Source organism: Ursus americanus, chromosome 10, assembly GCF_024610735.1.
Source record: "Ursus americanus isolate L20-20 chromosome 10, mUrsAme1.1.p, whole genome shotgun sequence".
Lineage (NCBI taxonomy): Eukaryota > Metazoa > Chordata > Mammalia > Carnivora > Ursidae > Ursus > Ursus americanus.
Window position 1 is genome coordinate 9943289 of NC_142136.1, and position 16912 is coordinate 9960200.

At 43.3% G+C, this 16912-nt stretch overlaps 1 protein-coding gene across 1 annotated transcript in view; it reads right to left on the reverse strand.

Moving 5' to 3' along the window:
- The window catches only part of ITGBL1 (integrin subunit beta like 1), a 204818-nt gene extending 191260 nt beyond the window's left edge, over positions 1-13558 (reverse strand). The window contains exons 1-4 of the mRNA XM_045812767.2: positions 13461-13558; positions 13272-13363; positions 10593-10938; positions 9464-9681 (exon numbers count right to left, since the gene is read on the reverse strand). Coding sequence (XP_045668723.1) covers positions 9464-9681; positions 10593-10690 — 316 coding nt within the window. The 5' untranslated portion in view covers positions 10691-10938; positions 13272-13363; positions 13461-13558. The remainder of the gene's footprint in view (positions 1-9463; positions 9682-10592; positions 10939-13271; positions 13364-13460) is intronic.
- Positions 13559-16912: the final 3354 nt, after the last annotated feature.

The window sequence follows — 16912 nt, forward strand, 5'->3', positions numbered from 1 at the left end:
TGATAGCTTTGAGAGAGCAGTGATGGCCAATAAGGAAATACATTTACCATGTTTTGATTTTCTGATTTTGGCTCCTTACACTCTCCCATTGACTAAATCATGATTTACAGTTAAGGCCTAGCCATAAGAGAAGTTTCTAAGCAATATCAAAACTCAATGACCTCTTTAAAAAAAAAAAAAAGTTTTTTGGCCTGCCTTTCCCCAGGAAGTATCCAGATAAAACAGTAAAACAGAAAACTAGAGTGGATAACTATTCACTTGGAATAATTCGATGCTTGAACTAGTGACTATATACAATTAGGATGACAGGGCTCTTGGCAGAGAAACTTGTCTTATGGTATAAGTGAGGACTGAGGTGACACAAGGTCAAGCCAGTGAGCATCCTTATAAAGGTCTTATGTTTCTTTTCCCTTTATAAAGCCATCATTCTTCTACCCAGCCTTAAGTAAGAATAGACAGAAGAATGAGTTCTATTACAAAATATAGTTTCTTATTTGCCAGGAAATGTGATCCTTGAAAAGACAAAGCACTCTTTTCCAAAGAAAATGAGATTTGCAACCTCCTCGCAGCTCTCTATCTTTATCAATTTAAGAGTTAATGGAAAATAGCTTGAGAATTTACCCATGCAGGGGCCTAAAAATGCCCCGGTAAATCACCCTGGTATTCTCAGTCTCTGCTGTACCATATTTCTCCTCCTCCTCAGATGTGACTCCTGACCTTGAATCCCACACCAGGCTTGGAATCTAAATTTCCCTAAGGACAAAGCGTTCAGATCTCCCAGTTCCACCTGATTTGAAGTTTCCTTTTCCCAAGATCAGCAACGTATGAAGACACTTTTATTAACAGTTCTGTTGGCTGACAACCCCACGCCCACCTGGGGACCCAGCTCACTCGTAGTGGAAATGTCTATGTGTCCACGCAAGAACGAGGGAGCTACAGAGCCGTGTGCACATACGTGTACAAAGGTCTGTGCACAATTTTAAACTGGAGTTTGAAAATACTGCTTCAAGTCCTCGTACACCAAAAAAATAAAACAACAATAACATAAAACAGAAGAACCAGAATGTTCACTAGTAGGCAAATCATTTAATAAAGCAATATATCCCTACTATAGGACATCATACACCTATTAAAATTCTTAATCGTATATATTATTAAGCTAGAATGAGAGCTGTGATATATTCTTAAGGGGAAAAGAGCAAAAGAGGGAAAGAAACAGACCTGGGAGAGTGTGTGTTCACATGTTTACAACACACGTGTGTCCATAACCATGGGGAAAGAGGCACGTATACACCCTACGTTTAATATTGATTCACCCCAGGGGTTATGCTAAGACCGGACTGAAGAGGAGTCACAGCGTACACAGATTTAACTGACCTGAATTCAATTATATGTGCTTAGGGACTGACGGTAAATGCTTGTCAATAAAGGAAGGTGGAATAATCATTTAAACAGTGTAGAGAGTCTGTCATTCCATTCAGTGAGTGGAAGCCCCAAGTGGGGGCGAAGAGGGAGTGTGAACGAGATGGAACTTCCATGGGCTGATGTTCTTGCTGTGTGTCTCCTAGTGAGCGGAGGGGCCCCAAAACAACAATCCAGCTACTCCTCCTCTCAGATCCAGCCAAAAACCGAAAATGGAGTAAACACCGAGACAGCCATGGAGCGAACACTCGTTGACTAGTGTTACCGCACTCGACTGAGAGATGGCATCATGAACTTGAACACACAGCCTCCCCTGGAGATTTGTCAGGGTAACGTTTAAACTTCAAATGTCTGATTTTGTGCTGATGCAGAATCTCTCCTCTGCATAAAATGCAGCCCCACTGTACTGACATTTATCCATGCGTTTATGTATTGTTTGAGGTTTTGTAGTGGATATGTGTGATGTTTTACACTTTAAATACCGATAAATAAATGAAATTTTTCAAAAAATATTTAAAGACATAAACAATGTTTCTGTTCTCTCTGGTAATTTAATTTCTAGCAGCCAGATTTTGAAAAATTACATCTTCTCATAGAAATAATACCCCATAAAAATGGCTAGGCAAAAACGCAGTACATGCTGAATATATAAATAGGTACAGAGAATACGTATCCATCACTGGTCACTCTATTACTAGTAAACACACTTAAAGCAAAGACATTCCCCGTTGCCTTCGCATAATCCCCTCAGAGATTCTAGGTTAATAATGGTAATAACAACTCCCATTTAAAGTGACCGTTATGTCAGCTATTTTATTAGCTGCTTCATGTGTATTTCTCACTTAAATTTTGCAATAACTCTCCCCAGAGTGTTAATTATATCCCATTTTAGAGATGAACAAAACTGAGTCTTACAGAACTTACCAAAACTGCTGGAGCGCAAGGAGCAGGTAAAGCCGTGGGGAACCCAGGCCTATCTGTCACGAGTTCAAGCTCTCAACCCCTATCCAAAAGCTACTCCTGTCCTGTTTTAATAGGCTTGAATTTTTTGAATAAAACCGTTGCTTCAGATAGGGTTATATTTAGCTGCTAGAAAACCCCCAAATGACAGGGGCTTAAACAAAAGTTTATTATTTTTATGTGCAAAAGCAATCCAGAGGCAGGCAATCCAGAACTGGTGTGGCAGCTCTGCGGCCTCTCCGAAAGCCCAGATTCCTGTCCTCTGGGTGAGCCATCCTCATAGGTGGCCGCCATGTTCATCTCTTGATCCAAAGGGGCTGCTGAAGTAGGTACATTCTAGGCAGGAAAAAGGGTGGATGGGCAAAACAAATAGCTCCTTGCAAGTCAGCTCCCTTTGAGTTCGCCTACAACACCTCCACTTGCAACTCTTGAACCAGAACTTCATCACATGTCCACACTTAGCTCTAAGAAGGAGGAGTGGTTGAAAAAACTGGGAGTTTAAAGAACCAGAATGATTACTATCCAGTCTTAAGTTGTTTATACATCTGTGATTAAACTACCCCATCTTCAGTGTCTCTAGAACGTTCAGTAATGTTTACCAAATACTCAAAAACTCTGCAAAGGTGAGTTGTTTTGATTTTATTTTGTATTGCATTGCTTTTCCCATTTTTGTAAGTTGTAGGTGTGGGTTCTGGGATCAACCCACTTGAGATCAAAGCTTCAGAGCAGAAGAAGGAAGAGCCAGGAAACACAGACATCTCAGTGGAGGTAAGAATCAGCAGCAGCAAAGCTGCTGATTGTAAACTCTGAGTGTAAACTCTGTAAATGTGCAGAAATCTTAGGGTTTCCAGTAAAGAAAATGACTAAAAATTCCAGAGTCAAAGACTATTCACACACTATTTAGAGCATGGCTCTAGAACCATAAATCAGAGTGAAGATTTCAGGGACAAGAACACAAAAGTCAAGTTCCTGAGACAAAGACAGAAAGTAGGATTAGAATCTTAGACATCCAGCAAGCTGGAATATGACCCAGTGAGTCTCAGGCTTGAGATGGCCAGGGCTGAACACTCACCAGCCCTGACACTATGGAGCAGGCATGTTGTCTGAAGGGAGATAGTTCCAAAAATTCACTGATTGTCAAAGGAGGAAAAGCAAACACAGGCTCAAACCCAGAGGAAGATACAATGTGCGTTATAACTCTTACGGAGTTAATATCTTAGGACCAAGTATCAAGCTAGGGTAGAAGAGAGACCTCTTGCATAAGTAAGCATATAACTCCAGTGACTCACTAATCACTCATGTGCCTTAGCATAATTATTATCCCCATTGATAATATTATTACCCCCATTTCATAAATAAGGAAACAGGAGCGGCAAACGTTTGAGTAACTTGCCTAGAGCTCCGGAGTTGGCAAGTGATAATGTCAGGCACTGAACATAGTCAACTGCTGGGCTATCAGTCACTCTTCATGGTCTGGACCAGAAGCCTGGTGTTCCTTATCAGCAGTGGTGTGGGAAAGACTGGGGACAGGGAAATTAGGTCATGAAGATGAGCTCTGGAAGGAAGGAAAACACTCAGTACTTGCATCCTAGATGAAGTGTAAGAACAGCCAGGTACTAATGGGGGTTGGAACTGCTCTCTCTTGCCATTCCTACACCATAGCATTCCTCCTGCTCTTCACAGAAGGATGGATGTGGTAGGAAGACTTAGGGCCTCCAGAGATGTCCACATCCTTGTTCCTGGAACATGGAAATAGCTTACATGGCAAAGGGAACTCGCCAATGTAAGACTATAGATCTTGAAATGGAAAGATTATTCTGGATTGCCAGTTGAAGCCAATCTAATCACAGTACTCTTTCAAAGGTCAGATTTCCCAACCTATGTCTGAGGCCCAGAGGGCTGAGCAGGTCCAGCAGGCTGAGCAAGAGACATGGGATGTCAGTGTTAGCATCATCTCTCAAAATATATGGAAGACTTCTGAGAACCCTATGAAGGGGATTTTTACTTCGCAAATCTAAAATCTGTAACATAAAAAAATTTGCTCCCATACGTTCCCCTCTCTTTCTGGGGAAATTCTACTTGAAAAATAACCGCTGAACTTCTCACATTGACACTATTTGATCTAAACACCCTAATGTTATAAATATGCTTGTTTAGATTATCAAGGCGTGGGGATGACGCACTCCAAGCACAAGGTCTCTCAGTCTCTACAGCAGAATGGCAGAGTACTGGGTCCAGATAAAGCAGTACAGTTGAGAGAAAGTGAAGATGAAAATCTTTCATTGTTATATGTCACTTGAGGTAAGACAGGATACATTTATCCAAAATGGATAAACCTAAGAGAGTAGAACTCACACAAAAAAAGAGGCCTGCATGAAGTAGGTGAGTTAGTGGTGGGGAACTCCTGAGTGTGTTCTCCAAAACTATGGACATGTTAAGGCCATGATGAAAGCACATAATGGAAGCGATGTGGAAACTAGAGTCTGTCTGTTCAACGCAATCGTTTATTAGATGCGGTGTTAAAGAACAGACGATGCTCTTACGTGCTTGGCGCCCCATGCAGGGACGTGGAGGGGGTATAAAGAAGAAGCAGGAATGGGAAGTACCAAGGGGAGCTGGACAGAGTTAAAGGAGGGGGCAAGTAAGATAGAATATGGTTTGAAGGAAGGAGGAGAAGGTGGAAAATGGAAAATAACTACGGAAGGAAAAACCAAAGAGTGATTCTGCAAAATAGGCTTGGAGGGAATTACTCAACTATTCAAGAAAAATGCAACTGTGAGGAAAAGCACATCAGTCCTAAGACAGACTATAAAGAGCCAGAAAGTCCGGTTCTCTTGAATAATCACGTGCACTTCTCGTACTATTTATTTAGCGGTGTAAAAGTCAGAAATATCTGCAAGAAAAAAACTGTTAATATTTATATATTAGGGGTGTTTCCCTGTATTTTAATTATTTTTATATTGTGTGTGTTTATGTACATAAATTTATGTTTATAAGGATGTTTTACACATAGTCTGAATAAATGTATAAGTGCATAATTATATGGATGCTAAATATATTTATACATAAACACAAAAATTATTCTGAATAATACAATGCAGGTTCTTTATATCCATAAAGATGTTCCAAAAAAAAGAATCTAAGTTTCAGAGAAATCAGATGACTGGCTCAAGGTTAAGGATACACACAACTGAACCCAAGTTAACAGTTCAGACATGATCCATCTAGTCCTAGATCCACGGCCAGTCAAGCCCAGACTCATTCTGCTAGTGATAATTCTTCATTTTATAGCAATTTCAGATTAAAAATAAGCATTTTTTTTTTAGTAAAGAGTCTTAGCCATTGATTAGGAGTTATCTGTTTCTTTCTCCCGACTCTTAGTCCATCTCTCATACGCCCAGTCACTGATTGACCATCTCACTCATCCTTGGGTTCTAAAGCAGGTTGATTGTACTTTCAACAGTCTTTAAAATTCATCATTGTTCTATCTTTCTCTCTCTCTCGGGCTAGAATTGAAGTAGTCTCTAAACTGAGCTCTTCACCATCTAGTGTCTATCCCAACCTGCCCTGCCCTCCAGCACTCTACCCCGTTACTTTTCATGAGTCACAGTACTAACCAAAGCTCCCACGTTCAAACCCCTTCATGGCTCCGATAAGCACAGACTTCACATTCAGGTTCAGAGCTCTCAACAGCGTGTCCAGCTGTGACTACTTTCCCCACAGCCCTAAGATCCAGCCAAGCCAAACCTAGAATACTTCACTGGTCCCCAAACACACCCACCACATGCCTTTCTGCCTCTAAACCACCGCTTGGACTTTTCTTCCCTCAGAATTCCAAAAGTCCACGTTTTAGACTAAAAACCTCCCATGCACAAAGATTTATGTCAAAGGCCACCTCTTTCTCAAGAACTTTAACTACAGTATTTAACTCCTGCCTCAATGAAACTCTCATAGAAATTTGCAGGAGTGATATTCTGCATTGCAGTATAAGTATTTGGTATTTTCATCTCCCCCCTCAATGGGAAGTTGTTACAGTTTCCTCATCTTTATATCGCCTTCAACAGCAGAAGGTCTAGTAAACATACAGCTCCTCACGAGTATTTGCTAAGGTCAATTCAATTAGCTCTTCCTAGTCACTAAAACTGAAACTCTTTTAAGTGATATATTTCAAAAGAGATTAGAAAAGATTTTGAAAAAACACAATATTTTATTTAAGCATAATCACCCTGTTCAAGGAGTTATTCAGGGATGCCTTGAAATATTAGCTGAAAGTCTGTTTTTATGAAACCAAACATTTTACTCTTCTCAAAGAAATATTCCACCCAAACTAGTTTACTTCTCATTTGACCACCCACCACACAGGAATAATCTCTGGGCCAGACCTTTACACTATAGAGTCCAAGGAAGATTCATGTGCCATGAGCAAGTGGATACTGGATTGTACATTAGTTATACATTAATATAAACGTAATCACTTTTAGGCTCAAACTAAAGTAAGTATCTTTCTTATGATTCACAGTATAAGAATCCCAACGGACTTAACTTTAAAAGGGCATGGTGTATCTAATACAGCTGCTCTGAGGCTACGCCAAAATAGCTATCCTCGCTCGACCTTTTGAGCTTTGGATCGATAACAGGCCCAGGCTACATTAAGACAACTAAATTGCTCTCACTGCGTCAAATGTCCAACAAATACAAAGCCAGGCTATCCATCCATCCATCCATCCATCTGGCCAGACTAGCTCACCTTTGTGCATCACTGTTATAGTATTATGTTATATGCCTATACACATATTTATATGTATTGAACATTTTGTGCAAAACACTATTCTAAGTGTTTTACATGTGTCAAAGCTCACAACAATCCTGTAAGGTAGGTATTGTTGTTATTCCCATTTTACAGATGAAGAAATCAAGGCTCAGAAAGTTTAAGTAATTGCCCGAGTTCACACAGCTGTTAAGTGGTGGGGCTGGGATTTGAACTCCTGGAAACTTTCCCCCAGAGCCCAGAGTATTCACCACTCTATGATACACTCTCAGAGAAGGATTTCGTTTTCCTCAAAGAGGAAATTTGCCACACAAATTTGCCAAACCCTGGTTGGAACCCATGGTGTTGTCCTTTTACTAACCATTGTCTCTGAAAGTTACTCTATTTCTAGAAAGCACCACAGAGGTAAAGGCCCAGGTGCACATAAAAACATAAAAGACAACTTGCTGTTTCTATCTTACTAACTACAACATAGGAACCTCTTCTTGAAGACGGAATTGAAGTGCAGAACAAGTAAGCAAGTTGGCGAGGCAGCCCACTGACATGCTGTGTGTAAAGATCTCACTGGCCTGGCCAATGTCCCCAGAGCATTTGCAGGGGCAGGGCCTGCACCGGGCCCGGTAGAGCAGGCCTCGGCGGCCATCAGTCACAAAGAGGAGAATGGAAAATGAACACCATTATTTCATTCAGCCTTGAAATACAGAGAAGCATTTTGCCTTCCACGGGAATGTGGACATATGCAAACAAAACCATGCATGACTCAGTGCTGCATTTGTATCAGGGAGGAAAGAATGCAGTGACTAAGATGTTAGGGGTAAACAACAATCACTTTTCCTGGGAGATCAACCAGAACGTGATAGGCCATATAGCTTTCTCTCTGCAGAACTTTACAGTGAAGGACCCAGATGTGCTTCGTCAACGGGGAACTTTTATCCAATGGCGCCCATACCTACTTTCACCAGCTGAAGACTCCGCCTTACCTCTTACTTTTCCAATGAACGAACGATTCAAAAACACCTTGAAAAAAATGCGTTCAGAACTCGTGATATTGAAGAGACCTTGCCAGAGGCAGTACAAGCCAGAGAAGCCAGGTAACAGTCAAATTGGGAAGGAAATATTAGACAATACTTAGCTTTCATTCCAAAGGGCTGCCCTTAATAATCCTGCAGCCTGTGGGATGGACAACATTAAAATTACGAGCTGTGGCATTCAGTATTTTTAAAGGGTTGAGCCCCAGCCTTTACAGGGTAAACAAACCACAGAGAAGCCCTGGTGCCCCTCCAAATCCCTGACATGACTACTTTCCCCTGCCACGCAGTGTGTATGTTAAATACTCTCACTACGCATTTCTGGGCCCAGGTGCCAAGAAAACACCATTTTGCTATAAACTCATTCTTTACCTCTGCTAGTGTTGGACTCTTATTCTGAACGACATCGTGGGTAAAATAAGTTGTGGTCCCCCCCCCCCCAATGCACACACACAAATTTGCCAAACCCTGGTTGGAACCCATGGTGTTGTCTTTTTACTAACCAAGCGCCTCTATCATTCACAGTGACCCAACTGAAGTTCTGGCCTTAGGTAAATGGCATGTTCCTGTGAAACTGGTATAAACGAGGGGTGTTCTCTACAAAGAAATCTCTTGACCCATTCCAATATCACAACCTGAATCACTCCTTAAAAATGCACAAGAGAAATGAATTTATTTTTACTCCAGCCTTACAAAATACCAAGTTTCACTGCAGCTGCAAAACTCAAGCAGCTAAATCAATACAAAAGCAATGGTTTCTAAGTAAGTACGGATCTGCTTATTTCTTCCTTATCACTTTCTGATACGCACTTCTATCCGTGAACTACATCCTAAGAAGGCAATCAGAGTTCAAAGACGCAACCTGCCCCCCCTGGAATTTGGGAAGATAATATTCTCCTGCTTTTCCTTGGTAAAAAAAAAAAACAAAACAAAAACAAAAACAAAAAAAACCACACACACAGGCTTATGTTCTGCAAATATGATTAACATTCCTGATTGGAGCAAAGGAGCCCACCAGATTCACTCCCTTTGTGAGGAAGTTGGGAGGTTTAGTCTGTAATAAGCAAAGTTATAATGAAGCGAATGAATCTTACCAATATTATTTCCACTTAAGTTTGGACCCTTGGGCGGAGGAAAGTATTGCAACACGTGATTCCAGAGTGGAGGAGCATTAGGAAGACCTGCGCGAGGGTAGTCACTTCCCAGAGGGCTCTCCCCGGGAAGTGGCAGAAACGCCCGCGGGGAGTGCGCCCCCCGAGCCCGCGGTGCGCCGGCTGCCCCTTACCTGCGCAGGTTCTCCCGTCGTAGGTCTCGCACACCCACTCGTGGCACTCGCACAGGGGCCCGAAGTACACGCCGGGCTCGTTCACGTGACAAATGCAGACCCCGCAGTCGCACCGGCCGCGGCCGTGGCACAGAGCGCCCCCTGGGGGCTGCCCGGGCGCCCGGCACCGGCGCTCCGACTCAGCCCGGGACAGCCTGCACGCGGCTCCAGTCCCGCTTCTGCAAGGGCGACAAACCACAGCAGGGTCACCACGGTCAAGAGGACGCACTGCCCCATTTACTCTGAGCCCCCTTTTCCCCCAGTGCCCACCCGTATGGCGACGTTCAGCTTCACAGGAAGGAAGTTTGCGGTTCCACATTTCTCTGGGAGCCACCCATGGACCACCACAAGAAAAATGGCCATGACCCAAAATGTCTGAGAGGTGACCTGCACAACGAGGAATAGAACAGCCTTCCAGGTGGACAGAGGTGATCCAGCCCTGCCTCTTGGTGGCTTGCCACTGAATCTTATATGCACATTTAGATTAAATGCAAATGAATGCAAAGTATGACATTTGGCTGACTTTTCAGTACTCTTTAAAAAGTCCCATTGCTAGCTGATGGCCAGGGACAGCCGTTTTATGAAAAAGAAGAGATGAATATGTAGGAAGAATTCTATATGTTAGAAGAGTCTAGGGCATAATTTTTTCAGTTGCATTGAGCGTGCTTATAAACTATACTTTTAAAAAGTTTAGCTCTTGTTATGTGTCTCAAAGTCTCGTTCAAAATGCAATACAATAATGTAATACAGACCCTGTGAAATAACTCTGCCTTACAGGGTATGAGCACACCCAGGTACACATAGGATTACCTTAGTCTCATGGCATTAGTTTCTCCTGGTAGGTATTAAAATAGGAGGAAATTATATATTTATATGTATTCGCGGTAATTTTCCGAAGGAAAAGTAAAAGGACAAACACGAAGCAACACACAGGGCACATAGAAGGAAAGGAATCGGAACAGGTTGAAAACAGTTTATCCTGGGTCCAACTTTCTAACTGCTCTTGGCTTAGGGCAGTCATCCTGCAAACTTGAGCCCTGCCACGCAAAGCAGGGCAGGTTCCTCTCAAGGAATAACAAACCAAACTTACCTCAGAGAGGGCGAGAAGCTCTGAGGAACAGCTGACAGCCCCGCGAAGAGAAGGGAGGACGCCAGCAGCAAGAAGTTCTTGAAGCCCGCGGGACTCATGCTGAGCTCCTGGGCGGTGCGGCGAGCTGCGCTCCTGCTGGGTGGGGCTCGTGGTGCGGGGGAGGGGGAGGCCTCGGCAGGGAGAGGTGCCACCCGCAGGCCGCCTGCAGACGGACACACTGACACCAGGGCGTGCAGGTCGGGCCTCTACCCGGAGCCCCGAGTGCTTTGATGAGCTGTCTGCGAGGAATTGGGCAGCGGCACGGCTCTGGGCGGGGTGCTGGTACCAAACCCCTCAAGTGCAGACTCTAGGCAGGGAAGTAATTAGAAACAGTTGTACAAGCAGATGGTTTATTTTGACATTAAAAAAAAAATGTCCTGTTCACAGATTTGGGAAAATCGTCTCTTTCTTCAAGTGCAGGCCCCACAAATATTTGACAAGAGAATATTTGGGCTGGTTGATATTAAAGAAACAGATAAAGTAGTCCCCTAGATGTGAAGGGGAAAGGGGCAGCTGGTGACGTCAGCGTGAGCACTTGGGTGGGGAATTACTTTCACCAGAGGCTTTTTAAGAAGGTGTACTACTTGGGGTATGAGTTGGGGGGGGGGGCAAGCGCAATGGATAAATACAACGTTTTCTTGTACTTTTTATTCTCTGTTTTAAATGATGGATCTTTCACTTCTTAAGCCTTTAAAAAGTATGTCATGTTCCTGGCTGTTTGGGCCAGTAGTTTATCACACCACATTTTTTTCTTGTCTTGGATGGTTCAAATTGTAGTTGTCCCAGATTCACCCCAATCTCCCCCATGAACAGAGTAGGAAGAGACAAAATAAAATGTCTGATTATGGTGTCACTGATTAAGCACCTACTCTGTGCCCATCCCTTAGTATATTTTATCTCTAATTTTAACAATAACCACACATTCATTTACTCATTTGGCAAACACATCTATCAGGAGCCAGGCCGTGTGCCAGATAGAGAGAACTCAACTAGAGAATTCAAGAGACTTGATCGCTGCTCTTGGAAGCCAGGGGCCAGTGGACATCCATCAAAAACACAGATACAAAAGGACAAAGTGCAGAGAAAGAGGAATGCAGTTACGTCCACATTAGCTGGAGGGGCCTGAACTCCTCAAGATGGTGGCATTTGAGCTAAAGGATGAGCGATGAAGAGGAGTAATTAGGGCGGATATGGGGAAGGGGTGGAAGAGAATAGGAAAACATTCTTATTCCCATGATAAAGATCAAGAAACCAAGGACAAAGAATGACCTCTTGCTCAAAAGTGACTGCCTTGCTCAGATTCATGTAGGAAGTTACAGTGGGGGTTCAGCTGAAGTCTGTGGGACCTCAGAGCCCCATTCGCTGTCTCCTACACAGTGTGGTCACCTGGGGAGTGTTGTAGAGGGGTGCATGAAAGAAATGTAGAAAACATTCTTTCTGTGCTCTAAGCACTTTAGATCCCATAGTTTCTCACCAGCTAGAACCATCCAAGCGGCAGTTTGTGGTTTAATATCCAGATGGGTTGTAGCACGATGGGATTTCTTCCTGTTACTTATACAAACAGACATAAGACTACCCCCAGCATTTGCCTTCTGAGGGAAGAAGACAAAGAAGTTCCTCTGTACAGAGCCCACCCCCTTTCTCCTGCTTCCCCAACTTCCGTCTGTACCAAGGGGGTCCTGGGCCCCACGCTAGCCCACATAGCTAAGCCTCCTCCAAATGGTTGACCCTTTGTCAACCCTTAAACCCAGGGGTGTATGCACCATTGAGAGGATCTGCCATCAGGAGGACAGACCAGGGAAGGGTGTGCACTGGCCAGAAAGTGGTCTAGAGAGGGAATTCTGGAGTCCCGGATACTCGGAGTGTGGTTGGGAGGAAGTTAAATAGGCTCTGGGTTGGCACGTTCCCTGGGTCACATGAACTGCTCAATCTGTGGGGAGAGGGCATGTCTGGAGGAGAGACAGAAGGAGTCACTAAACCAGTCATTCTCAGAGTATAATCTGTGAACCAGCAGCATCAGCAGCACCTGGAACTTGTTAGAAATGCAAGTTTTCAGGCCCAACCCCAGACCTACTGAATCACAAAGTGCCTTTAACAATATCCTAAGAAATCCATTTGCACATCATGATTTGGGAAGCCTTGCAAAGCACAGGGCCCCGGGCTGGGGCCATGGATGCCTAGATCTAAGGGCGGTGTTTACACTCACTCCTGGTTCAACTTTCGGCATTATATTCCTTCCCAGCCACGTAGAACCCTGTGAGGACATAGGAACAGGCTCTCCTGCCAACATCTAAAAACCTTGGTGACTCAGAGAATATGGGAATAGTAGAAGAGAAGCATCAATTCCAAAGCCTGACTAGGAATTTGCAGTGAAAACATGGGACTTGTAACAAATGAGTCATGTCTTACTTACTTTTTGCGTATTTTCTGAGGGGAAAAAAAAGAATTGCTGTGAAATAGGGACCTGATGTTTGACCATTTCTTCCATGAATTAGAATACATTTTTTACCCTGTGGTATTTTCATACAGTGTCGTGTGCAACGAGGAATATCATCATTACGAGCGTGCAGCTGTGAAATAAAGAGCGGATGTACTAGGTGACAGAAAGCATTTCCATGTTCAGATCGTTATATTACTTACTGTGACTCAGAAATAATACTCCCAGTAAGTTGAAAGAATTATATCCTGGCTGGCGTGGTGACTCAGTAGAAAGTCCTGGACCTGCAGAAACTCTGTCAAAATAAAAAGAATGGCTTAAACTTTTCTCCTTTTAGCAAACTTCTATTTTATTTTTTCTGCTGAAGGACTAAACGCCTTGGAAGTGCTTACTTTCCCTCTCTCTCCAAGCGCAGAAACCTCAAGTACGTGCATCCTAATGACGGTAGATGCAGAGCCCAATTACTGCTTGGAAGGTCCTGAGTTTCTCACTACCTTTCAGCCCTCGGGGCTGTGCTGGGGAAAAGGCAGTGCTTTGGACGCACAGTGGAGGGTGCCCGAGCTGGATGCTGGGCGGGAGGACTTCCAGCATCTGGAATCAAGTTCAAAGGGACTGAAAACATTCTAGTCTTTGAACATAGTCCTTGAGTCCTCAGGTCACAAAATCACAGAATCTCAGGATTCAAGGGATTTTTTTAAAGGTTGTATGGTCTAAGACTAATTGTTTTGACAACGTACAACACACCCGATGAATGATTAGGTAGACTCAGAAGAAAACAAAAATTAAGGGTAACACATATTTCTCTGAAAGCAGCTCTGATGTTCTCACCCCTTGGCTTCAAATCTACTCTTGGAGGTCATTTAAAATAACATCCTGGCCATGAGCCTTGTTTAAAATATTTTAAGATATAATGGGTGTGTTTCCCAGTCCCACCACCTGTCTACATACACCCCAAAGAATTCTCCACTTCTCAAGATAAATATTCTCATCTCCATCACGTCTTCCCCCTGTGATGCCACTTCAAGACTTTGATACCCCGATTCCCTGAGTGTTTTTGCTGTATCTGGGGCTGTTGTTTCCATAAAGTGTAACATGCACAAGTGAGACCATAAAGGAGGTGTGCTCTGATATGCGTGGAACTTTTGTCTCATAAAATGGCACCTGAGCACAGAGGGCAAGGGGAGCCCGAGAAAGAGGCAGGCCACTCCAGATTGGTAGGCAGCAGGTGTAATAAGCAAAAGAACTTACCTACAAGGCTTGTCTTGGGCAGCCGCAAGACACATAGATCTCCACACCCCCCTGCCAGAATCTTAAGTGTTGATATAGAGGCCTGAACTGTGTTTAGTCACGTACGCCATCCAGATGGTCTCAACAACACATGGCTCTCTCAAGGCTGTGTCCTTGAAAATGATTCCGACTGTGGGAACAGTTGGAGGAACATACCTTCCAAGGACAGGAGAGGGGGTGACAAGCCTCTGATTGCCTGCATCCAGGTCGTGGATCTACTAGTGGCCACGTCCTCTCCGTGGCCTCTCCCAACAGAAACACATCAGTGTTTTCGGCATTTTCCCTTCATATGCTACATTTCTACTAATAAACTGAAGATTAGCTTCTTGGCTGTCTCATTATTCCACTCATGTGCTTGCACAAGTGTATTTCCCCCCAAATACAAGTTGATAATTACTTTGTTAAATTTAATCTGAGCTCACCTCTTATTTATTTAACTTTTTAAGGATTTTATTTATTTATTTGTGAGAGAGAGCACAAGTAGGGGGAGCAGCAGGCAGAAGCAGAGGGAGAGGCAGTCTCCCCGGTGAGCAAGGAGCCCGATGCCAGACTCGATCCCAGGACTTTGGGATCATGACGTGAGCTGAAGGCAGACGCTTAACCCACTGAGCCATCAAGGCATCCCTGGGCTCACCTCTTTTATCCAGATTTAATCTGAAATCATTATGGATACTGTTTTCATATCTCTCTCACCCTTTTAAAAGTAAACATGATGAGCATGCTTCCTCCATCTTTATCCACATAATTAATAAGGTCGTTGAAAAAAAGTAGCTGGGGGACTGCCAAACCTAGGTGAGACCATTCTTCGAGACAATAGCAGTTCCCTAATCAGCATACACTGAATAGGCAATCCATCCTCTTACCAGTGCACAGAGTTGTCTGCAATCAGCCCATGTCTTCATTTTGTTCACAAGTATATTATGAAAGATCCCATCAGTTGTATTACTGATCTTAGTTTACCAGGGAAATCTTGGGTTTTCACTACCTTTTCTGCCAGCACCTGAAATAGTCCCCAAGACATGTTGTACACTCAGTATCTACGTGAGGCATGAACATATTAAAGATGCAAAACATGAATACTGAGTCTACGGGTCAACAACGATGCAGGGGATATAATGGATTTTGGACCCATTGTCAGTTGACATTTGTGAACTCCTGACATCATGCAGATCCAACATGAATTCAAATAACACCAGCTCCTTCTCTTATATTCTTAGATTTGTTAATTACATCATTTTTACCTAATTCCTATAGCCATACTTCTGAGAGTTATATTTGATTCCTCTCTATAATTCACGTTGATTCCTCCTCTTAGTAATCCAACCTCCCACTTCGACATCTTTACCTGTCTTTTTGCTTTTCTCTTGTACATCATTGCCATAGCCCCCCAGCTGGCCTGGATATAACCAGTCTTATCTTTTCATGTCTACTCTTAGCCAGCTCCCGAGGATCACCTTCTAATGTACAAATTTTATCACCTCCATTTCTTATTGAAAAATATTTTTTTCTTATTGAAAAATATTTTTTTCTTATTGAAAAATATTTTAGTAGCTCTCCACTGGTTATAGCATAAGGCTTAAGTACTCTATGATTTCACACAAGACACTTTATGTTTGGATTCTGACTATGTCCGTCGTGAATGCTCACCCCAGATGCCCACTCCAGGGCCCATGCACCCATCCCCTGGCGGATGGCAGTAGCCACAGCTGACAGCTCACAGCTGCACCCCTTACTGGGAATTGCCCTATATTCCAGGAACAGCCTTCACTAAAGGCTGATTACTCGGATACAAGACAGTCTCCTAATCCCACTTGCAACAGTATTGACATCCTTACAGCCCTCTTATACGGGTATGGTAGAGCTCCGTCATTGTGCTTCATGTCAACAAGGCAGGGAAGACTCAAAAATTGAAGGCAGCAAGATATGTAAGATGTGAGGCTAAATAAGAAAAATTTTTAGAAATGTGCGCATATGTACGTATGTATTTATTATTCCCTTCTCCCTTTCCTTCCTTCTTTATTTCCAACAATCCTTCCTTCCTTGCTTCCTCCCTCCTTCTGTCTAAAACTGCTCTCCTGACCAAGCACCCTTTGTTCTGTTCTATTTTCTTGGCAGCCCTTACCAGAGTCTAACATTATGTTTTTCCATTTATTTACCAACTGTGTATAATCTACTACTCCCCATTGAAATGCAAGTTCCAGGAGCTCCTTGGGTGGCTCAGTCAGTTAAGCATCTGCCTTCGGCTCAGGTCATGATCCCAGGACCCTGGGACCAGCCCCACATCTGGCTCCCTGCTCAGTGGGGAGTCTGCTTCTCCCTCTCCCTTTACCCCACCCACTCGCGCTCTCTCTCCATGGTGCTCTCTTTCTCTCTCTCTCAAATAAATAAATAAATCTTTAAAAAAATAAAAATAAATGCAAGTTCCATGAAAACAAGGATTTTTGCTCTCTTGTCCTTTGATGTTAACTTTAGTACCCTGCACAGAGTAGTATCTCAACAAATACTTGCTTAGAGAATGATTGAATGAATCAATGAATGAATTTTAAAAGTTTGATAC